Here is a 17,001-nt window from a genome sequence, read left to right on the forward strand (position 1 = left end):
GGACGGAGGAAGAAAAACGAACAGTGTTGTTATGACTTGGCAAGTTTATCACCATGCAAATCTAATTTCAGGGTATTTGTCTTATTGTATCACGAGCAAATTTTGCTAATAAAAATTAAAACCCTTTGACAGATTAGCAAGCAAATAACTACCCATTGTGGTTTGATCATTTGTTTTTAAATGAGCTCAAAATCACTTTGGGAAAGCTGACTTGATGCCTCTCCTGCTTGAAAATTACAAGGTAGAAAAGCAAATAATTTTCAAATACCCAAGCTTTTGTACCACATGGTTGCACACTGGCACTGTTACGATACAGCCATTAACCAGGAGACAGCTCTGGATACTGGCTTGCAAGTAAGAACAGTATACATAAGCAAATATGCTATGTGCTTTGGGGCACTGAAGTTGCTAAAGATGCAGCTCCACTCTACTTGATGACATGGCTTTGGAATGGCTCTGTTCACTTGAAAAGGCTGTAGCATCTTTGTAGAAAAATCCTCAGGATGTCTCCAGCTGCAGTTGTTTTTTTGCCAACCAGCTGGAGTTCCTATTAAACGTATTTCATGTGCACTGGGATTCCCAGAGACAGAGTATGCCTACATGTTTAGAACCTGAAATTCAAATTCTCTATGTTGAACAGTTACCAGACCACTGGGTTGGCCTGATTATTTGAGCTGTAAAAGCTCTGTGTTCTGGCTTATGCTGAATATGCAAACTCAAAGGACTGAGGCATTAGGATGCTCATCTGAATGCTGATACTCAGATGACCTGGTTTCTAAGAGGTGCCAAGCACTCTAACCTCATGCTGAATTTCAAAAGGCCCATCCAGAGATGGAAAGAAAATCAGCTGAAGAACATTTCCTTCTTATAGTTATTTTCATCCTGCATGTATTTAATGCTGGGGATTTATACAATATGCAAACCTATCTTCTTTGTAATACGTTTAATCAAAAACATCCTCTACCAAACAGCTGTGACACACCTAGCCCACAGGAAAAGCTGAGACAGACTGTGACACAGGGATCAGCGAAAGGTTTATTACGATCCTTTATTTATGTGATTGTACCAACCAGATGCCCCAGGTCCCTTCACTATGCTGAGTGAGGTAGAGCAAAGAGAACAAAATTGTAGTACCTGCCTCAAAGAGCTTACAGTTCCACTGTAGGGTAAGACATGGAAGGAGGTAAGGAGGAAAAAAATGTCAGGGGGAAGTTGTTCAAGTAGATCAGCAGCAGTCCAAAAGCTGCTAAGTACATGTGCCTAAGGCAGATTTTTCCAAATCCTGTTGAAAAATAGTCCCTGGAGCTAAGGATAATTATGGCACCAGGGTGCCTATTTACACGTTGTAAGTGTAAACTTCATACAGTTCAGAGCCTTTAAAAAGTAAAACAAAAAAATTTGGGCCCATTTCAGTAACATGAAGCAGTGCAATAATTTGTTTATCAGGCATGTGGCTTTGGAGGCAACAGAACTGTTCACTCTTTAGGTATTTGTACCACCTCTCCAAAGAAGCGCAGCTCACAGCTATTCAAAGCCTTATTTTCCCTCCACTGTATCAGAGGGCTCTGGGTCTCCTTCGCTCAAAGTCCATGTTGAGTGTCCATCCTGCTGCTGCCAGGCTCACTTCGCGAGTTTAAAGCATATGCCAGACACTGCTTTTTCATCTTCAGACAGCAACTGCCACAAGAAACTCCAAAGAAGTTTCCTCCGACTTTAGGTGCGGAGGACAACCCAATGAAGGATCAAGTTAGCCTCCAGCAGAGCCTGTCTCTTCCTCCTGACCTGGAGGGAGAGCAGGAAGACCAACTCCTGGAAATTTGGAAACATCTTCCAGAAGATCTCATGTTATTTTTCTTAAAGCACCTCACTCCTTTTTTTCCTTTTTTTTTTTTTCCTTCCCCCCCCCCCCCTCCCAGCTCCCAGAAGTTTCAGTAGGTTAAACAGGAGGGAAAATTAAAGTCAGAAAACAGGCTCCAAATTACGTAGATTTTCTACAAGCATTCTCTGGGTATTTGTACCATTAAAATGATTCATTATGGGATTTTCTACACTATGACTACATAATTAACAAACAAAAAAAAAAGACCAAGTAAAGACTTCTGTTTCCAATATGAAGGAAACAGTTCTGCTTTCATGCTCTCCAATGCACTCGAGTCCTTTGTGAAATGCAAAAATGGGTCAGTGCAGATGACATGACAACAAAAGGTAAGAGGAAGCTCCTGACATACAAAACCTCAGGATTTAATATTTCTTTTAGCACAGAAACAATAGTGCCTTGAATCTGGAGTTTTCCTGAGATGTGAGAAAGCAATAGTTTTAAACAGTGTACAACCTCTAGCTTTCCCTTGTCATGGAATTGCTCTTCCTCCCTTACAAACAGCTCCACATCTCTGAAGTTCTCAATATATACCTGCTTCACTAAGTCTTAGTGGTCACGAAGAGTCAATTTTTATTCCATATATAGATTCTTTTTTCCAGATTTGATAGATACATTTATGTAGCAGAGGAAAAAAGTTCTTTTTCAGTGAGATGCTTCCTGCATTGTTTACTAACAATCTGCAGCCTGACGTAAAATGAGAGATAACAAAGCCTGCGACAGTGATGTCTCAACAAACAGTACAGAACAGCAGCAATGGAGTTTCTCTGTAGTAAGTAACAGCTGTGATGGATAACGACATGTTGTATCCAAGTTGTACCTTTTCTTGAAGTAACTTGGAGGAAGCTGCGTCACGATTTCCTTTTCCACCAGCAGTACTAAAATGAGACCATGGTAAAACGGCATTAAATGTTAAGGAATCTTCCAAGGCAAAATCTGGTTTCATAAAAATCTGAAACAGAAAAACAAAAGAAATAAATGCACCTCTCTCACTCCTACACTTTCCTCCCCAGTTTAACACACCTCCTGTCTCGTGAAACTCACAGGGACCTTATTTGTTGATTTTTCAAAAAACAAATTTTCATTTATCCAGGCAAACAAGTTCATTCCAGACCTCATAACCGATTTACTTTACATCTTAAAAGTTTGTGTGATCTGACAAAGTCTTATCTTCCTAAAAGTGGAAGTCACAGCTCCAAAATTACATAGGTTATCAAGCACCCAAGATGATCTAAACATCCTGAGCGTGAAAACGTAGGCAGCATTAAACCGCAGGTGGGTCCTCTAAAGGATCAGAGCAAACGTTCTTCAAAAGCAGGGGCATCCTACCGCTGATGTGCTCATTTCTAGGGCCATAGCTTCTACCAGACTGAGGATCCAGCCAGCTGTCAGGGTGCAGCAAGTGTTGCCTGGGAGGGAACAGAGCCTCAAGTTGATCTCCTTTAGCACAGTGCAGCAAACGTGCTGGTCACAGAAAGAGTCAGTAACATACAACACTAACTCTACACATCTCAGAGAACTATTAATCTAAAATTGTCTGGTAAGATTATTTTTACTTGACAAAACTGGTACAAACCTTGAGCTTCCAGGCAGACAGCAGTACCCTTTTCCCTGTATTTATGAAGTGTAATTTTAAAAGGTTCAACATAGACTGTAGTATCACACCACAGTCAAACATTCTTGTTTCCTGGACTTTAAACATTGCACTGACAGCTATTCAAGTAACAGCCTACACGACTGGCACAGAGATGCTGACCCATATTAACACTTTGACTTTTTAATGTACTTAGAAAAAATTATTCAGACTGAAATGGAATCTGTAGTTGTGTCTTTTGTCAACCTGTCACAAAAAAACCACATCATATACGCTGCAAGCATGTATGCAAAAGGGCTTTGCTCACGGATTCAAGGAGTTAAACCTAATGTTAAGTTGAACACTATGCAGTATTCAAGCTTCTATCAAACTCTTCAGTTTCCTTTTCCTCCTAGAACACAGAGTGGCTAATCTTGCCCAGCTCTGAGGTTTTAAGATTGAGGTTATTAAAGATGAAAGAATTAATGGCATTTGTACTCTACTTTAAGTAAGAGAAAAATCAAGACCACAGGAAACAACAACAAAAAGAAAGAAAAAGTAGACTGTTCTTAGTTGTTGTTAATTCTGAGCACTGCAGATCCTCTTGAGAATCAGCTCAAGTAATCAGCTTGGATGAAATTTCTACAAAGAAGACAGTACATTCATATATTCAAGACTACATGTGAGAAATCCTTATAAAAGCTTAGAGTGCACAGGAACCATACCTTAGGTACTTGCTCCAGATCTGTCCTGGATTTATCTAAAATTAAACAAAATACAAATAATCATTCATGAGCAAACAATGGAAAACAATTACCTTGAGCACTATGAAGCCCTATGAGGAAGTTTTCAAGACAACGGTGCCAGGTTCCTCACAGGGGGCGTACAGGGAACAGTGGTTATAAATTAAAACAAAAGGTTCTGACTGAACACGAGGAAAACCTTTTTCACCATGAGGACAATCAAGCAGGCTGCCCAGAGAGGCTAGATACTCTCCATCCTTGGAGGTCTTCAAGGCCCGTCTGGATAAAGCCCTAAACAGCTTGGCCTGACCCCACAGATGAACTGGCTTTGAGATGGCAGTTGCAGCAAAGACCTTCTGAAGTCCCTTCCAGCCTGAAATATTCTGATTCTTCAAAACACGTTGTTTTCCTTTGTAGCTTAGGTCTCATGCTCGGAGTATTCAAAGGTGCTCGCACTCGGCTGCTTTGACAGCGAAAACAAAGCAATCTACTTAGCACTTCACATTCCTTAACGCACTGTTCAATCAACTGGCAAGGGCCAGTAAAAGGTCGCTCTAACATCATCCCAATTTAATGCTCCAGATTGAAGCTGCCCATATAATCACAGCGCTTGGAGGATGGATGCACAAAGTCTGGCAAGAAGAATGAATTAGGACTCAGGACAGACTCCCGAGCATACTGAGCAAGTAGCACAGATGTAGCCCTTCCCTTGAAGTAAACTGACCTGACAATTGCAGAAGGTAAGATAGTTGAGCTGGGAAAAGAGGTGCAACATTGTACTCCAGCAGAACTTGAAGAAAAGGCAAATTCAGACTTTTAAGGTTCAGCCAAAATCCCCTTTTCTTCCCTACTCATTAACTTAGTGTGCATCATGAAGAGGGGGCACACTGGAGGCCAAAAAAGGTCAGGAATTTAAAAACAAGCAGCCCATACCTCAGCTGGACAGCCTACTCGTCCCTGACAAATAGAGTAAGTGCTACATCAGCATCATCTTCCACATTTCTCTCACCTCTTTGGTTCTTATTTTATTTGTTTGTTACCTTATTTGTATCTAAATACAAAAGGCAATCTAGGAATCATCCTGCTGTCCTCAGTCTTTGGACAGACCGACTCTTATGCAAGCGAAAGGGCAAGTCTTGCAGGCTGGAGCTAGAGAAAGACCAGCAACACCATCAAAAGAAACTATAGAAAATACAGAATTTCAGCTCAGCAAATGATGCTTCTACTAGGAACTGTTCATCTACACAAGAAGCTCCCAGTTACTTTGGTGACACAGCATTCTCTTTTTAAAAACAAAAGCCTCTTTCAAAATGGATTAAGCTTAAGCCTGAAGAAGGAACTTTTATTTTGCAGTATGCGCCAAACAGACTCATTCAGGAACAGCTATTCCAAAATAACACCAAGTACAGAGAAACCCTACAGAAGGGCTTCCTTTTGCACGGAAAAGGAGGAAGAAAGCTGATTGAAAGAACTTGATCAAAAGAAGTAAACTATCGAAGCTTCTTGCTGCATTACCTGTAGACATTGATATAGACATGCCTGATCAAACAGTGATTCGCAAATGAACCCTTTTATGCTAACATTTTTGAGAAAACAAATTAAAATAAATTAAATATTAAAAGTTTGCTCCAGGTTATGAGTGTTTCTTTTCCTTTTGCTTGCCTTTTCTTTTTCATTTAGCCTCTCGCCTTCCTTTGTCCAGTTTCATATTAGCTGAACTACTTCCATAAAATCTTGAAACTCAGCCTTGCTACAGCTGTGGACACCAAAAAAAGTTTGCCAGGTAGTCTTTGCTAACAGTAATCAGAGAAATATTAACCAGACAACTGACTAAAGTAGAACTTCATGAAGTTCAACACAGGAAAAGGCAAAGTCCTGCACCTGGAGAGGAATAACCCCAAGGACCAGTACACACTAGGGGTCTAGAGGCTGGAAAGCATCCCTGCAGAGAAGGACCTGGGGTCCTGGCAGACCACAAATTGACCATGCGCCAGCAGTGCACTCTTGCGGCAAAGCATCCTGGGTTGCATTAGGCAGAGAATCGCCAGCAGGCTGAGGGAAGGTGATCCTCCCTCTCCACACATCTGGAGCAGGGTGTCCAGTTCTGAGCTCCCCAGTACAAGACAGACCTAGACATACTGGAGCGAGTCCAGTGAAGGGCCACAAAGATGATAAGGGACCAGGGCATTTTTCATAGGAGGAGAGGCTGAAAGAACTGAGACTGTTTAGCCTGGAAGAGCTCAGGGGGGATCTTATCAATGTTTTTAAATATCGGATGAGAGGGTGTAAATAAGACAGAGCAGGCTCTTATCAGTGGTGCTCAGTGACAGGACAAGAGGCAACAGGCAGAAACTGATACATGAAAAATTCCATCTGAACGCAAGGAAACACTTGTACTGTGAGGGTGGTCAAACACTGAAATGGGTTGCCCAGAGAGGTTGTGTAATCTCAAACCAGACACTGTCCTGCCATAGGTGACCCTGCTTGAGCAGGTGGTTGGACTAGACCATCTTGAGACGTCACTTCCAACCTTAGCCATTCTGTGATCCTCATGGCAGAGGAACAGGAATGGCCCAGCACTGCCATTCTTCATTGCAAAGTCAACAGCTGCTAGAAATTTGATGCAACAGTTTCAATGGATCTTAAACAAAAGGAAGTTAAAAGAAAACACTGCCAGGGACATAATGACCTGCCATGAATGCAAACATGTCAAGGAAAAGTTTAAGAGCAGGTATCACAAACATTTTGACCTATAAAATATCAGCAGTGGTCATAAATACTTCTAGTCAACCACGTCTGAGTTTTCACTTACTGTTCACCAGCAGCTATTTTTGCACATGAAGCCCTTGAGCAAGTAAAGGAGATGATCAGTACGTTATAGTAGTCATTAAAGAATTTACTTTTCAACGACTAAAGGAAGGCTTTGACTGTACCGTGGGTGTGTAATATAGTCCTGTTGAAGGTATCTTTAGGAGTACAAATATTCTTGCGTCTTTCATGAACCTTCTCTCTCTGTAAAAGAGAAAATATATTAAAGAATTACTTTGAGGCTTTAAAAAGATTATTTTTCTTTGAAACAGAACATTCAGAACATTTTCAGCGAAACGTACTGCATTACACCAAATAATTCTGACAAGTTCACAATAATATTTTTTTCCTCTTAAAAGCTCAGATGATGTTTGTCCAGGTGAAAGCTAACACAGGTTGAAATTTTTGGTCTATATGTTGTTTTTTCAGTATCTTTACATCTCAAGAGAAAATGAACACAAAAGTTATTGAAAAGGTGTAATAACCTCTCTACATAATGAGATATAACCATAGAACAATTGCAATTACATATCCAAACATTTATTTGCTGTCTAATTCAAAAGTCACACTAACACACAATGAATGCTTTTTCACTGCTAAATTAAATCGGATCAAAGTAGAAATTGCTTCCACATCTTACTAATGACCACCTTGCTGAAACCATGTATCTTGTCTTGTCACGCTGAGCTTCAAATTTTATCCACAGGTGTAAACACCACCAGAAACCATAGTGATGAGAAATTACATTTCTAAAGAACACCGATGTTAGCTAGATCTCTGCTAGAAGCTACATCACAGGTCAGTTCCCTCTTCCTAAAACCTTCTTTCATTTCGCAGTCACAGCATTACACGCTAACGGATGAGCTCTTAAACGTTTTAAATGTTAGTGTGAACTAACGGCAATAGTTCAGTTACAGGCAATTCCCTCCCACATACCTTAACTATGATTTACATAAGTAACACTTCCTGCAGCTAATTCTGTAACAGCAAAAAAACAAGAAAGTTACAAACCAAGGAAGCAGAAAACAGTGGGAGACTTCTACAAGTTCCTTCAGTTAAAAAAAGAAAGAATACTACATACTTACTGACACCTGTATTTTAAGAGTTTGTAGAAGTCTCCTACTGGTCCTGGTGTCCTTAGATGTAGCTTAAACTTTCCTGTTACAAAAGAAATCATCAAGATAATAGGCCTATTTATAGTTTAAGAACTTCACGTATAAATGTTTACATTAGAGACTCTTAAAAAAAAAATCTCTAAGCCTTGCAGCACATAGTCATGTTTTGCGTTTGATGCAAAGGTCTGTAAATGCTATGTTGTACTGTAGAGCCCAATCGTTAAACAATCCTTACAGAAAAAGGATTAATAATCAGAAAGAATAAATAGGAACTGTAAGTCCTGGTACAGAGTGCAGTATTCAGAAATACAAATGAAAAAAAAAGAAATTGCCTAGAGAGAATTTAGACAGCATTCTCCACACTATGAATACTGAGATTATAAAACAAGAAATGCCTAATGAAGAGTCAACAAGCACCGAAGAGCAAATTAATTATCAGCTAACTGTATGATGGCTACTAACAGGGACAATCTCTAATTAGAAGAAGGATCTCAAATCTCCTTCTGGCCCTTAGTACTACATGCATCTAATTTTGGGTTCTTACCGGAGTGATTTCTTGTTGGTATAATGCAAAATGTTCCTTGGTGATCTGTGGGAGGTAGAATGAAGGCGTGACTTCAGTGTCCACAAAGTCCACTCCCCATGTTTTTGTAAAGAAATCAGATTCCCTTTTTGCTAACCTAGGATCATTTAGTGCTGCTGGGAGATTGACTTTGGAATGATAAATAGTCCATCTGTGCTGATCCACAACTAGAGATGGGCTGTCACATAAATTACTGGGATCGCCTGCAGCACAAAAGACAAGACAGTTTGTTAAGGTGAGAAACTGAAAGTTGTATTTTTGCTAAAATGTGGTTCTTAAGCAAACCATGTTTTCACAATTACATAGTGGATCAGAATTATCTATGTAAAAGACGCATGATATTCTCCTTCTGCAACACTTTCACTTGCATTTCTTCTATCAAATTAACCAACAAAAGTTTTGAAGACAGTGGTGTATTCACACTCATTAAACATATTTAGCTCAAAAACATTAGCTTCTACTGAAGAGAAAAAAATTCCAACCACAAACATATTTTTAATAATCTGAATTCGATCAGAATGACAGTTGAAATTCATTAGCATTGTATTTCGTAATTCTTAAGATCCCACCCCACCTATTCCTTTTTATAGACTAAGCTTTAGTATACCACAGCAGCTATAACTGTGACCAAAACCTGGTTTTACGATAGCACTAGAGACTTGTGACAGTCCTAGAGACAGGTCCTGATCTCTTGCTTCCCACTGCAAGAGGGCTGGGGTGTTTCCCAGAAGTAATGCAGCTAGACTCCACGCACGCTGGACAGATATGTTACAGGCTCTGACAGAATATTCCCTCTCCTTGCATATAGTATGGATCATAGCTGTAATGTGGAATCACACAAGCAAGAACCCATCTATAATGTGGGCATCTAAAACCAAGCTGCAACAGGCTCTCCCATTGCTCCAAAGGGACACTGGGTGGTATAAAGTAGAATTACAGCATACTTTGAAATAAGACTATGGCTTAGAACACTACACCCAGTATACAAGAAAATTTGACTGAACAATTGTAAATTTAACTACATTTTCACTCTCCTTGACACCGACATTACCTGTAGGTTCCTTGGGACACACATCAGGCAGTGACTGCACAGGTCGAAAACGTTTTGTGGCATCCATTTCCTTTTTAAAGAAAGCATCACTGCTGTTTGACTGAGGCACTGGTGAAGAACTGTGGCTTGATGCCATTGCATAAAATCACCACTTGATAAAAGCTAAATAAGAAACAGTAAATATCAAGGCTTTAATAAACTTCTGGTTACGGATTGTATCAAAACAATGACATATAGTAGTATTTTTTATAAATGCAACACTTTAACTGACATATTTCAACAGCAACAGAGGAAAGTTTATTTTAAACACAAAAATAAAAGGCAGAACATAACTTCATAGTCTGTTTCCTCCCACACCTCTAGGTTTGGAGAATAGCTTATTCTTGCACACAGCACCAATAAAATAATACGTTTTTTTTTAAAAAAAAAAAAAAGTCTTTCAGGCACTTCTGCCTTTCTATTGCCATTAACTATTGCAGTCACAGTGCACACATCCACATGGAACTTCCTCACAGATATCAGGAAATCAGGAAGCTCAGGTAGATGAATGTATAGCCTTCCACCTCCTCTTCCCTCCTACCTACCTACTGTTCTCAGTGACTGCAGGGAGCAGCTCACCTTTTGCATCTGCAGAGGCATGCCACGCTCCCATGCCACATGGGAGGTTTAACCACAGTGCATTACATGCTGCAGTGAAAAAGGTAACGGGTGCAAGTGGGATATTCTGTGCCCTCACTTTGTTGTGCTGCCTTAACGTTACGAGCCCAGCAAGGGGAGGTGCACCATTTTCTGCAAAGGAGGAGGTCTGCAACCTGTGTTCATGATTCAGCCAAGCCCAGCAACAGTTACCCACAGATACAATACATAATTAATTATTTATAGTAATTGAAATCATTATCACATTTCAGACAAATCAGAATCTGAAGAATAGAAGCATACCATGTATATCAGAAAAGCATGAGCGTATATTATGCATAGAACATAGACATCTTTTATCACTCCCATCAGGAAAATTGGCAATTCAACTTTTCATGGCTGCCTAGTAAACTATAGTTTATTTCAACATAAAAAGCATTTGCACAGGGAAGATAATTAAAACACAGATCAAAACGCTTTGCAGTAAGGAAAGTCCCACTGATTTTCCATTTAATTTTAAGCTCCCAATTTGAAAATAAACAGCCTTAAAAATTTTACACCAGGGCTGAACAACATAATGCTTTCTTTCCACCTGTAAACAAAGCTGCATTTCCATCAAAGTACCGGTTGAGTCAGTAGTAAACTGCAGAACTATTAAGAGGTTTGAGAGTTTATTAAAACATCCCCATAATGTACAGCTCAAAGAGTGCCCGTTCAAAGGGACCAATCTGAATCCTCGCCTTTAAGGAGAAGTAAACACATCTAGCAAGATCTTAGCATTTAACTACCAACCCTTAAGGGATACCTAAATTACTTACTACCCTGTGAAGGAGCACAAAAAGATAAAAGGCTTATTTTATCTTCAATCGCTGAAGCAGGCACCAAGGGATGAGTGTATGTCACTGTGTCAACTTCTAACAGCATCACTTATATTACAGCAAATCTCATTTGGAAAAGAAAAAAAAAGTTCTACTTTCTAAATGAGGTTGGAAGTGTCCTACAAAACAATTCTAAAAATGAGTTAAGATATGTACAGCTCTAATAGAGCATCCCAATGAACAGGCTCATAATGACTAACAAACACGTATTCTGGCCAAAATTCTGTCCATTGGGTGCCATTCCTGATATCCACTTGCCTCTCTCCCTTTCTATCCGACAACGCAGCAAGACAAGGAAGAGAACGTGCTTCCACTGTCATTTTTAGAACTGACTTTTAGAAGGGGTGAAAATAGACCACCAGAAGCCTTTCTAAAAACGCTGCAGGAGAACTGAAAATCTGTCTCCCGTTTTTTCTTGGGAGGGGATTCCCTTCTTTCTTATAGAAAAACTTACCAGTCGAGATGGAGAATGGGAGCACTGATGGAAAACTGGAAGTAGTCAGAAAGGGGAAAAACCTTCCCAGACGTCTGACAGACCTTCCTTAAATATCATAAAGCATCAGTCTCTCTCCCCAAAACGCCCCAAAGAAAACTTTCTCACTGCTACTGCTGTTACATGTTCATATTCTTATATTCTTCCCTTGACACTTCCAAAGCAACTTCTTTCTTTATGAAGCTCTTCCCTAATGTTTTGAGGTGTTTTTGTAAAAAATCTAGTTTATGCTAATGACAGAAATCTATTATTTTAGCATTCTTAAATAACATATCCAGTGCTAAGTTATAATGATCAAGTCTCCTAAAGGCATACAGTAAATTTATCTGCACTTGGAACTGCTTCAAAGTTCTGTATTTGCAGTTTTTCTCCTGAAAAAGCCTCTGTAATATGACACACAGTCTGCTCTAGCCAGATGTATGAGCAACTAAGACAATTTGTAGAAAGCACTGAAATCTTGTACTCTTGCTAGCAAGTCTTTCATTAAGTCTCTTTCCTTTCCCCATAATGAGATATTGCCTAAAAGTATATTCTAAGATGTGAATTGTCTCAACGACATAAACCTCAGTGGAGAAAATGCTAACTGCATTTTGCCAGTGTAAGATTTAAAATAAATTTAAAAGACAATTTAACACTGAAGACTGGTTCAATACATCAACTTTCCAAAAACAAACTATACCTATTCTTGCACAGGTATTTTTATTACTTATCACCATAAAATATTCACATTGCCTTTGTACACTGACAAATCTTAAAATTGAATGAAAAGAGTACAATAAAACATCAATGCAAGCAGTAACCTTCATACTATTGAGTGGATTTCAACAAGATATAAAGATTCACGGGCAGAGGCCTTCTTAAGTGGCATGCAATATGATGCTGTACTAAATTATTCATAGTTAACAGCTATTCTAGTAGCCTCATAAGTCAGGACCTTATGGATAATTAACCTCAATGAACAGCCACATTTGCACAGGAATAAACCCATCTGTACTGCCCAAAACCAGGCATTCCTCAAACTGCAGTCCTTAAATTAGCCAAGTAAGTATAGCTTCAGAGAGAGAAAGAAAACTGGGCAGAATTACCTGAATTAAATTCAAATTACAAAGGAATATGTGACAAGTCTATATGAAGACAAAAATCCTGCCCTAAACCTGAGCCCTTCTGTGTACGCTAACCTTGCGGAAAACAGAAAAATAGTTTCATTCGTTCACCACAGAACAGCTGTTCCTTGTGCTACACTACTAAACATTTTATAGAGAAATGAATCTATAACCAGCCTTCTGAATCAGCATTTTAAAATATGCAACAATATACAAATTTGCTGATTTAAACATACTACAAAAAAATGAAACATAGAACAAAACTGCTGCAGAATATTTTAAATCATTCAACTTTAAAAGCAAGCGAAATGCAGGTAAATGTAGTTAACTGCACAAGGTGTGCAGAATGAATTATGAAAAGGTGAGTCCCCTGAGCCTCCTACTTAGAAGAGCCTATGTGCAGCAATAAGAATATGCAACTGTGTAACTTAATGACATCAATATTTAAATTGTATACAATTAAAACTGGGTTAGATTAACTCTGTTCTCTCCAGTAATCACCATAATTTACTCACATCTTGTCTAGCAACGTGTATTAAACTAATACAACAAAAAAAAAACTTTAGGGATTAGATACAGGAGTAATGATGGAAATGCTTACAGGATTACGTCTGTATTTACAACATGCCTTCAATGTATTAAATCTATTTTGCACACACTATATTAATTTCCTTAGTTTAAAAAAATGACATTAAATTACACTGTCACTCTAATGACTTAATATCACTGAAGTTAAACATTAAAAAAAAAAATCAACCATTGCAACAATGAAAATAGCTTTGATGACTTGAATTTATGGTATTCTTACAGTCTGAACGCATGAAGATTAATATTTCATATTCAACAATCTTACAGCTTCCTCTAAAAAAAAATCCTTGTTCAATAACATGCTTAGCAACTATGATATGACACAGTTGTACGACATACAGCATGGAATAAAATGACTGTGATGACAAATGTAATAACCACATGCTTGGATACTGTACAGTTGGCAAAGTAGAAGATCGCTGCAGTTAGTAATGTATTAATCACAAGAATTTTAAGAAGTTATTTCTGTGATGACTGTCGCTGACTCGAGTTTCACACCTGAGGTTTCAGCAGTTAGAAGAGCAGCACAACAACCAACAAAGCGTATTACTCAGAAGTAATTGCACACGACGGTTATAACTCTTGAGCATGTGCTTGTTTTTCTAAGTATTAAGACTTGCATGAAGTTCTTCAGAAATTGCCTTTCCATATTCTGAGCGTTATTCGCACACTTTGTTTTTCAGATGGTAAGTCTTCGCCACCGACACATCCAGTATTATCTCTATATAAACACGATATTAGAGAAGGTGCAAACTAAACCTCGCCTATTCGTGGATATTAACTTCACATTTCTTCATTTTTGGGCAGTTTTCCATTAGCATTATCAACCAATTTTCTATTTCCTACTTAAGGTAACAGCTTTACATGATTTAATCATTTTTACTGGCACACTTCAGTTTGTAAAGCTGCAATTTGTATTAACAATACAAATTAGAATTTAGGAAGTCAGCACAATCCCTGCAAGGTGCCTGAAGTAAGTCTCAATTTATGCACTAAAGAAAACTGTATTTCTCCCTTCTCTGCGTTCTCCCTCCCAAATGAAAATACATCTACTACCTACTAGTAATACCTTCAACTTATACTGGTAGTTTTGATAAGTTAGCTGGTACTACAAGGGGCACCCAGGAACATGGAGCTTATTAGCTCCAGTCCTTCATACAATTCAAAGAATCTGCTCTCCAACCTCGATTTTGGCTTCAAAAATAGTGACATCTGAGAAGAGACATTAAGCATCCAGGGGAAAGAGCGCAGGGCTTCCACCTGACCACACAACACTGAGCAAGTTCTCCTTTAAGTATTTCACATTGTCCATGATGAGCCACACTTGGGCACCACCAGGTACTTTTCAAGAGGTACCCTCTGCATCCCAAAGATAAGGCGAGGAGAAGTTTCTCTGTGGACACAAACAGCATGCTAAAGTCCCTGCTGCTTTTCATGGCTTTGTCTGGCAGCAACAGAGTGAAAACAAAACATTTTAAAGTACTGTTCTGGTTACCCAAGACCCTTTGGAATAGAAAACCATCAGAAGCCACTCACAAGTCGCACTAAAGCAAAATATTTCACCATTTCTAGAAGCAGCGATAAATACCAGAGATACTTACTAAGGAAAAGGATACGTGAAACATAACTAAAAGATCTCAACAGCCAACAACATGCCTGTTATTGGTCTAATATATTTACTCTGTCGTTAAAAGTTTAGGTTTCCCACTGTATTATTATCCAGCTTTTTGCTAAATCAGCAGGATTTAACCCTGTAACAAGGAAACCATGGTATGAGCAAAGTACACACCACCTTTGTAAGGCAATGTGAACCAGCCTGGACTAACGCAAGCTTTCAATTTCTTTCAACCAGCTAATTCCTCGGGCTGAAATTTCCACACTCGCCCCTGTGCCCCAAGACAGACATCCCTCTTTCAGCAGGGGAGCCAAGAAGGTTAGCTTTCAGCACAAATGTTTAAGTAGTTTCAGAGAATGAGGTTAAGGCTGCGGAAGCTGTTCTGCTAACTGAAGCTCTTTCTGAACACCTATTTCCACCCTGGGGTTTTAGAGTAGGAAGCAGATGATTGTCAGGGCCATGATGAGGCTGTCAGAGGACAGCTGTGACTTGTCCCCCTGGCAAGTCATCTACATTTGGTGCACATTCCAACACCAAACCTCCTTACACAACTTGGAGACAAATCTGTGACAGCCCGGCCTTTCTGAAAGCCTAATAAATACACGTATATTTGTATTCATGAACACACGTGTTATTTCAGTGCATTCTGCACATCTTTTAATAGTATCCCAAATCTCATGTTCCCACACTGAGGGTATACCTTCTCTGCAAAGTTAGCATGAGTGATGACCATCCAGATTAGCCTTGCTGGGATGAAAGCAACCTGACAAGGAAGTTATATATGAGTTATCTGCGTTTCTCATCAGCCCTGCTTCGCCACATGTGCTGTTACGATCCAGCATATTCTGTAATTCCTTGGACGGTGCTGAGCTAAGCCAGACTGTGCTACTTTCTCAGCAAACTGCATATTGGGGACTGTGGAAAAGCAAGAGCACTTGAATAGCTTAAAGAGTAATGCCACCACCCGCCCCTTATATTGTCTCTTTTATAATGCCATCTCAAAATGCTCTCCTCACATGGGGAAACAGGCAAGGAAAAAAGTAATCCAACTACAAAGAAAGAATAGGACAGCTGCATCCCCACTGCAAAGCAGTGTGGATAGGCTATAAGGCCAGGGTAAAACAGCATCTGACTTTCCTATTATTATATTTTGTACTGGTTCCTTTTGCCCTCCCCAGATGAAGTCACCTGAACAGTAGATTTTTTAAAATAATCAAAACTTTAGTTGAGCTTCACTTCTTTAAATACAAGAATAAGATCCTCTGAAAAAAATTACCCCAAAAAGCCCCATCACTGAACAACATATTGTTCATTTGAATGCATGTATGCACTACTTATTTAGAATAATACACAAGTGTAAACATTTTGTCAAAAATTGGAAAGCAATTTATCTCCCTATAGACAAACTATCTTAAAAGTAGTATTTCACTTTTATTCAGGTACTGAATAAAACAATTAAATGAAACATCTGTGATATACCCAATGTATCAAATGCACTTCCTCTCATCCGGAAACCTAACTTCCCAATGATGAACACTAATTTGAAATCAGAAGGCAGCTTCTGTGCTGGAGGAACAGACCTTCCTACAGCTATTTAGGTCACTATGTGTCAAGTTCTTCCATGCCAGGGGTGGTAGAATTATTCAGAAACAATTAACAAAACAGTAAAAAATATATGTCAGAAAAGAAAAGGCCTTGTAGTTAGTTGCCCACACTATCACACAAGATGAGAGTGAAATCTCTTTGTACCCTTTTTTTTCAGGCATCAGCATTACAGTGTACATTATCCTCTTGGAAAATGGTGAAATATGAGCATCTCATATGGCTCCACAGAGGTACATGCAGCTGAAGAAAGATCAAGGAGCCCCGGCGGGCATTCCAGTTAGAAGTCTGTCAAAGACAGAGACTGCGGAGCAGTGACATTTTGAGGAAAGGCAGA

The 17,001-nt window shown here is 39.2% G+C and overlaps 1 protein-coding gene across 6 annotated transcripts in view; it reads right to left on the reverse strand.

Annotated features, from left to right (window-relative positions):
- The window catches only part of VPS54 (VPS54 subunit of GARP complex), a 52,263-nt gene that overhangs the window by 32,024 nt on the left and 3,238 nt on the right, over window positions 1-17,001 (reverse strand). For 2 of the 6 annotated variants that reach the window (XM_075147606.1, XM_075147607.1), the window contains exons 3-7: window positions 9,750-9,819; window positions 8,660-8,901; window positions 7,126-7,204; window positions 4,175-4,209; window positions 2,697-2,828 (exon numbers count right to left, since the gene is read on the reverse strand). In XM_075147606.1, coding sequence (XP_075003707.1) covers window positions 2,697-2,828; window positions 4,175-4,209; window positions 7,126-7,204; window positions 8,660-8,901; window positions 9,750-9,819 — 558 coding nt within the window. Of the gene's footprint in view, window positions 1-2,696; window positions 2,829-4,174; window positions 4,210-7,125; window positions 7,205-8,085; window positions 8,159-8,659; window positions 8,902-9,749; window positions 9,912-17,001 lie in introns of those variants that run through there. The other 4 variants (XM_075147610.1, XM_075147605.1, XM_075147608.1 and 1 more) reach the window with 3 other exon arrangements.

This window comes from Calonectris borealis, chromosome 3, assembly GCF_964195595.1.
Source record: "Calonectris borealis chromosome 3, bCalBor7.hap1.2, whole genome shotgun sequence".
NCBI classification, from domain to species: domain Eukaryota; kingdom Metazoa; phylum Chordata; class Aves; order Procellariiformes; family Procellariidae; genus Calonectris; species Calonectris borealis.